Source organism: Sesamum indicum, linkage group LG3 (assembly GCF_000512975.1).
Source record: "Sesamum indicum cultivar Zhongzhi No. 13 linkage group LG3, S_indicum_v1.0, whole genome shotgun sequence".
NCBI lineage: Eukaryota > Viridiplantae > Streptophyta > Magnoliopsida > Lamiales > Pedaliaceae > Sesamum > Sesamum indicum.
Window position 1 is genome coordinate 17,426,815 of NC_026147.1, and position 6,741 is coordinate 17,433,555.

Here is a 6,741-nt window from a genome sequence, read left to right on the forward strand (position 1 = left end):
ATTTTGCTAAGGGCTGTTCCATGATGGGAAGATGGGAAATCTATGATAAAATTATGAGAGGAAATACCATCAATTGTAAAACAAAGAATGATATGCATAAAACATGAAATGAGAATCGGGGAAGAGGGATTGCAATTCAGAGAAAGATGACGAAGTACCCTACACAATTAAGTTGATCGAAATCCACTCTGACTCCATCCAATAGGGAGCACAAAGTCAACTAGGATCTGGATAAAATGATATTCAGCACAGAATTTGCATTTACAGCATTGAACTTATTTATAATGAACAAACTTAATGACTAACTTATACTTGCATTCCAAATATGCAGACCCCACATTAATTTGTGTTTTTCATGACATGTTCAGGAATAAACTAAAATTGTAGTTATCGAAAGAATGAAAGGATACTTTTTTATATGGAAAACTCGATTAGTGAGGGAAAACAGTACAAGTTCTGAGGAAAATGAAAGCCTTGACCACTTCTCACAAGATCTCCAAATATATAGCCTCTGAAAGATGTTATAGATTACTAGATTCAACAGCAGCATTAATTGGAATCACTAGAGTTGTTGCAGCAGAATGAACCAAAATATGAACTCTATCCAAATATAACATTAACAATTTATTTTTTCCCTCAAAGATCCTAGCACTCAATTTGTATCCAATTCACAAACAAAACAAGTCAAACATATGGTGCACATTATATTTTCTGATCCATTCATTACCATTGAATGGCTGATTTCAGTCAATTTACTAGCAAACAGACTTTGAGAAAGTAAAATTTGCAAGAAATGCAATAATGCTCTACAAGGGTCAAACACTAATATCAAGCAACTGTAGACTGAACTGCAGCTAACAAATCAATTGGTGACTTTTCTGGATATGCGAAGAAGAACTTTAATTAGAGACAGCAATAGACAGAGAGAAGCAACGAAATTCAACCACCTCAAAACCTTGTCCAGTACTTGTTTTCATTCAGCTATATGGAATTGTGGATCCTTATATTTCTCTCAATTCCATGAAGAGAATCTCAAAATATTAAAGCATAAAGGCTATGTCCTCAACAACCTTAACACTTGTCATTGTCATATTTTCAGTCTAATGCTAGTCATCCACATATTTGCTAGGGAAAAGATACTTTTCTTCTGTAGAAGAAAAGAGAACCAAGGAATTGTCAGCAAAAACCATCTTATATTGTATAAAAAGATTATATTTGGAGAATGATACTATACTGGTTCTCATAAACAATCTACTCCATATTTTCGTAGTTCTATGGCCAGACCATGTGCAGACATCATACTTTGGACATTCCAGAAATGGCACTAAGCAACTGACTGCTGACACCAACTTGGGTTATTGGTACATTACTTGGGCCAGAGGGATCGCCAAGAAAGTTGTGATGGGTATAGTTCAATTCTTTTGTACTGTCGCTCCGAGAAGGACCTTTTTCCAATATTATGTTTGTTTTTATTTGTTTATACAAGGCGCATTTATCACTTGATAGCTCTGGTTGTATTAGTCTGGATATTAACTTCACCCATTGAAATCTACCTTAATCTAACAACATATTACATGCTAAACTTCGTCCAGTGAGCATCATTTGTCAAGCATTTTACTTTGTTCAGGAATTAATTGGAATCTTTGGAAACAGGACGGTCAAATGCAGGACATTGTTAACGAATTCTTTTATTCAGGAAGTTGAGTATAGAGCATGTCAAATTCATTTACCTTTCAATGAACAATCCAATATGAGGTTTACATCCTTTTTGGTGGTTGTCATGACTCATGAGCATGCAGTTGTCATGATCCAGAAGTTAAGGATTTACACATTTATAAAAGAAAAAAAAAAATAGATTACAGACAGACAGAAGAACCATTTTCCATATCAACATTGTCCAAAAACAAAACGTAGGTACATGGGCATCGAACAGAATGAACCCAGAAAAGGGAAAATTTTATGAGCGAAAGCGAAGAAATCAGTTCCAATTGCCAAAACATTTTGCTCTATGAGACACCTTACTAATGAGAGATAGCTAATTCGGAATGGGGCTACAAGCTTCAGGATTGGGACTATACCATACCTGAGTTGTGGTGTTGTAGTAATATCTTTTGCCATCATTTGTGGTGACCAATGTCCAATCAGTTCCAGTCAATTTCTCCCTGGCCACATAAGAACATGATAAGATATCAGAAAGATTTCATAACAGAAACTGCTCAGGGTTTAGAAACAGCCTTCAGAATTTAACTAGACATGGCAGAACAGAGTCAACAGACAAGTAGTTCCCTTTGGCTGTTTTATATAAGACTAATTTTGACAGAGAGAAAGATAACCAGTAACAACAGTCAATTGCTGACTCGAGACACCCAGAGATAACAACAAAATCATTACGAAAGGTGAAGATTGACTCAATTATGATTGTCTTAAGAAAATCATATTAGCTTTTAGGAGGCAACATATTAATCTTCCTTGATCATAACAGCTGCTGCTCTGTCATCTCTGATTCCAAAATCTACTGTGAAAAACTAAGATTACAATATATCTTCTTCCAGGGACTTCTTGTTGCAATACAATGCGCTTCTTAAATCCATTACATCCTGTAACCTAGTTGCAAAAATTAAAAATCACCAAGTTCATAAAATTGCCAACTAAAGAACCAGAAAGAGTACGATTAACTAGATTCTCCAACAAGATACGGAAGTCTTAGAGCCCACACTTACAGGTCCCCATAGGCTTTTACTGAGTGCAGTTCTGTTGCATTTCCTTAACCTTTCCATTAAGCAGTTCTCTTCATTTCATTTCTCATCAATTACAACCAAACAAGAATCTATAACAAATGCAAGCAGCAAGGCCGCTAATACAGAATGATACTTCAGCATCCAAACACAAACAATTAGAGAGGAAATTTGAATCACTTCTCTTCAACAAATATGTCTAGCATGGGCTAGATTCATTTCCAAATGAGGACACCTTCTGTAACTTAATAAGCAGAAGTAAGACCATATTTCCAAATTTTGCCTGCTCAGTGCCCTAGGGACTGAACAACTTATCCTCAAGTTTAATACCATGAAAGGTGTTTAATGTGTTTCGAGATTGAATAGATGACATTAGTTTTATGATTGTTCAAGTTGTGGTGGAGAGTTGGTTTCTTTGCTAGAGAACCTCCAGGGATGTGTGTTAGCCGCTTATTCGATAACTAAAGAGTGGTATTTCGTTGTTGATTTCTGAATATAATGAGATTATGGTGCTGAATATGTTGAAACAGTATATGATGCTTTGAAGTGATATTGTTGCAGATTAAAGAATATTACTCCTGATCTATTGTTGTGCTTCTGCAGGTAGCAAAGTGCAGCAGATTTAAAGTATGGAGGTGTGAGCACCGCAGAAATTTGATTAATTAATGGAGATGAATGGGGATTACTGTAGATAAACTGATTGCCACTAGTTTTGTCAAGACTCCAGGAACAGGATGCAATTGCCTAGCTTTAGGTTTTAAACAACCTCCTCTGTGCAGCAGCTTTGGAGTATCCTGCTCAGATTGGTGCTTGGAGGTGCTACTTGCAGGTTGAGGAGCAGTAGCTACTCAGATGCAACGAAATGTAGTTAAGCTTTTAGTGTCCTCATATATGTTTATAATCACATTGCTACTGTGATTTTCTAGTGTTTCTGTAGAGTTGTCCGAAGCTGAGAGCATCAGATTGACTGACTTACAGCACAAGAATTTTTGCAAAAGGGAACTTGCATCTGTCACGTGCCGACAGGGAGGGAGTTGCAGCAGCTTATTAGCTATTAAACGACCTGCAGAAACGCCATTGCAGCCATAGCAGGGACTATTTTTCTAGTGTTTAATGCTGGAACATGTGGAGGCTCTATCAGAGAAGGAGTGTGGCTGATCAGTGACACAACAAGAGTTAGAAGGGAGCTTTATGCAGTAAGACAATGTCTTCAATTGAATTGACGGATCAAAGTGAGGAGTGGACGCTGGCAGCATTTTATAATGATTTAAAACTTTGGGCTAAATTTTTCAGCCCACATCTTCAGGTGTTTGGAAAACAAACAAGGCCATGGATTTTGATGGTCAAACTGGGTTGAAGTTGGAAGCCAATTTATTGGGGCAGCAAGCATGGGCATCCACTCGGCTGTTTTGGGACTTGAGAGCAACTGCTCCACGCAAAGTTTTGAAGGGAATATGGGAATTAAAGTGCTATTTTGGGAGCTTGGATGCACAAAGCTCTCATTGAAGTGGAGACTGACTCATCACTCGGCAAATTTGGCTTATGTTAAAGAGACTTCAAGGATCTAGCTTAGTATACTTAGATAGGCTTTACTTTCAAACTTCAGACTTTCTATGTTGTACAAAAAAGATTGAAAGACATTAGATAGAACTTCATACATAGAATTTGAGATTAAAATTAGATGAAAATTAGATAGAGTTGAATAGAACTTGTGCTTGTAAAGGGAGTAAGTACTCCTCGACTCCTTGTTCACTCCTTTAGAATTGTACAGAATTTTAGAGAAACTATTTTTAATTTTTATTATATAAATAAACGTGTTGAGGTCCACCCCCACCTTTTAATAACAAAAAAAATTAAGCTATTGAAGCAGGAAAAAATTTACAAAGCCTCGCTAAGCAATTACTCAACTATTTTCCTGGAATAGTAATGATTACTAGATGACCGAAGCTCACCGTGAAAGACATCAATACTTGCCTCTCCCAGACAGTGAAGCCATCAAGTAGTTTTCAGTAACATTCCACTTCAGTACCTTTTACTCTCTTGTTATCTGTTCTTACAATTAGTGGTAATTTTTCAGTACAATCAAGAGAGATTTGCATACCAAATTCCAGTTTTAGGAATAAAATTAATCATCTCTCAACCTGTAAACTGTTGCTAGTATATCATTAGCCTTTAATTTTGAAATTTAATATTTTCAATAAGCTAATCCAGTAAATAGTGCATGGAAATAGCTTGATACAACAAGTTAAATTATAGCGAAAGAGGAAGTCAATGTAGAAGATAGAATTCTCCATTGTAGAAAGTGAACTCACCATGAAATAGGAGTTGGCTGCACAGTTGCTTTATCTGACTGCATTCATAGAACACAATCACAGCTCATCAAGGAAATATAGAGGAAGGTCACAAGACAACAAAATAGCTATAACAAAACAAGCATTCATAGGAAGATAGCTCAAACTGAAATTACGATTAGCAAAATCAGCTGTTTCCAACAAAAATATATGCAAAGAAAAGGTCGCTATGCTATTCCAATTTCTGATGAAATGCTGCTCAACGGTTTCATATTTTTCTTATAAGTTTTAAGAGCCAACAAAACTATGGCAAGTTCCTTGCCTAAAATGATAATTTTGTAGGTCTAATCACGGTTCTAAGTAGCATTTTAAGTGTTTCACCAGAAAATTATCAAGAATGTGCTACTCAGTGTTGTCCACTCCCAAGGAATATTGCAGAAAAAACTTGATTGAATCTAATACCATGGTTTAAGCAATTTTACATATTCATGGAGGGCTGCAGGCTGCAGGCTGCAGGCTGCAGCATTCTTCTGTTTCTCTACTCTTCCTCTATTCATTCTTCTGTATTTTGCTCAATCATTTCAGTACTCAAAGCTAATCTGATATTTTCTAGAAATTCTTCATCCCGCAAACTATCCTGGCTGAATGCATTGAAAGGGAACTTTTTGCCTATGTTACTTATCACATTACCTAGATAGGCTTGCCTTTCTCTAAAAGTCTTTCAAACAAACCCTTACCTATGCACCTTCTTTCAATAATATTAATGAAACATAACTAAATTCATGGTCATCATATACATTAAAATTAAAGCACATATTTGGGATATGGCTTAAGGACATATACCAAGTATATTTAGTTATTGAAGAACAAGAATGAGAACAATATGAAGATTGAGCAGAAGCAACAAAAACCAAATGCATAATGGAACTGCCTAGATTATAGAAATTAACAAAATGCTGGTCATGACATGCCACACACAATACATATTATAGGGAAAAGGGAAAGAAACCCCTTAGAAAATACAACTGACATCAAATTCCCAGAGATGATAATAATGCTTGCAGTACCTCTCCTTTAAAACCAGGAGGTTTCTCATAAGTGGACTCCCCTGTCAATGCATTATAGTAGTATACAGTCCCAGTTTCCGTCCGGTGTGCTGTCCAAGCATCCAGTTGTTCTTTGATTGGAGCTTCATCTTTGGTTTCAGCATTACCAACATATTTATTGTTTTCTACAAAACATTCTCGCAGCATTAAGTGGCATGATATAGTGTGTTAAATCCTAAATCTAACAATATTTAAGTGGAAATGGACTTACCAACTCCAGGAGGTAACTCCGCCAGCCCAAAACCAATGGCCGGTTGGCCACCTGCAGTAGAGGAAGATGTAGGAGCTCCAACTGCAGATACTGCTGGAGAAACTCCTGGAGGTTGGATATCAGGCAATGCAACCGAAACCGGTGGCGTACCACGAGTCGGTGTGGGATAAGGACCAGGAATAACAGCAGCAAATGGTGAAAATGGTGGTCTGGCGAAGGCACTGATCTGCTGGGGCTGCAACCATGGTCCAGGAGGAGCAGCATGAGGAGATGGGGATGGGTACATAGAAATTACATTATGCTGTGTGGAGGGGTTAGAGAGAATAGGTGCTGCAGGCATGAAGGTTCTTGGAGGTGCAGCAGAATCTAGAGACGAGGCCTGGGCGACAGAATTTGAT

At 37.1% G+C, this 6,741-nt stretch overlaps 1 protein-coding gene across 1 annotated transcript in view; it reads right to left on the reverse strand.

Moving 5' to 3' along the window:
- Positions 1 to 6,735, reverse strand: part of LOC105158645 (pre-mRNA-processing protein 40C) — a 22,107-nt gene extending 15,372 nt beyond the window's left edge. The window contains exons 1-4 of the mRNA XM_011075464.2: positions 6,344 to 6,735; positions 6,094 to 6,257; positions 5,048 to 5,085; positions 2,084 to 2,162 (exon numbers count right to left, since the gene is read on the reverse strand). Coding sequence (XP_011073766.1) covers positions 2,084 to 2,162; positions 5,048 to 5,085; positions 6,094 to 6,257; positions 6,344 to 6,683 — 621 coding nt within the window. The 5' untranslated portion in view covers positions 6,684 to 6,735. The remainder of the gene's footprint in view (positions 1 to 2,083; positions 2,163 to 5,047; positions 5,086 to 6,093; positions 6,258 to 6,343) is intronic.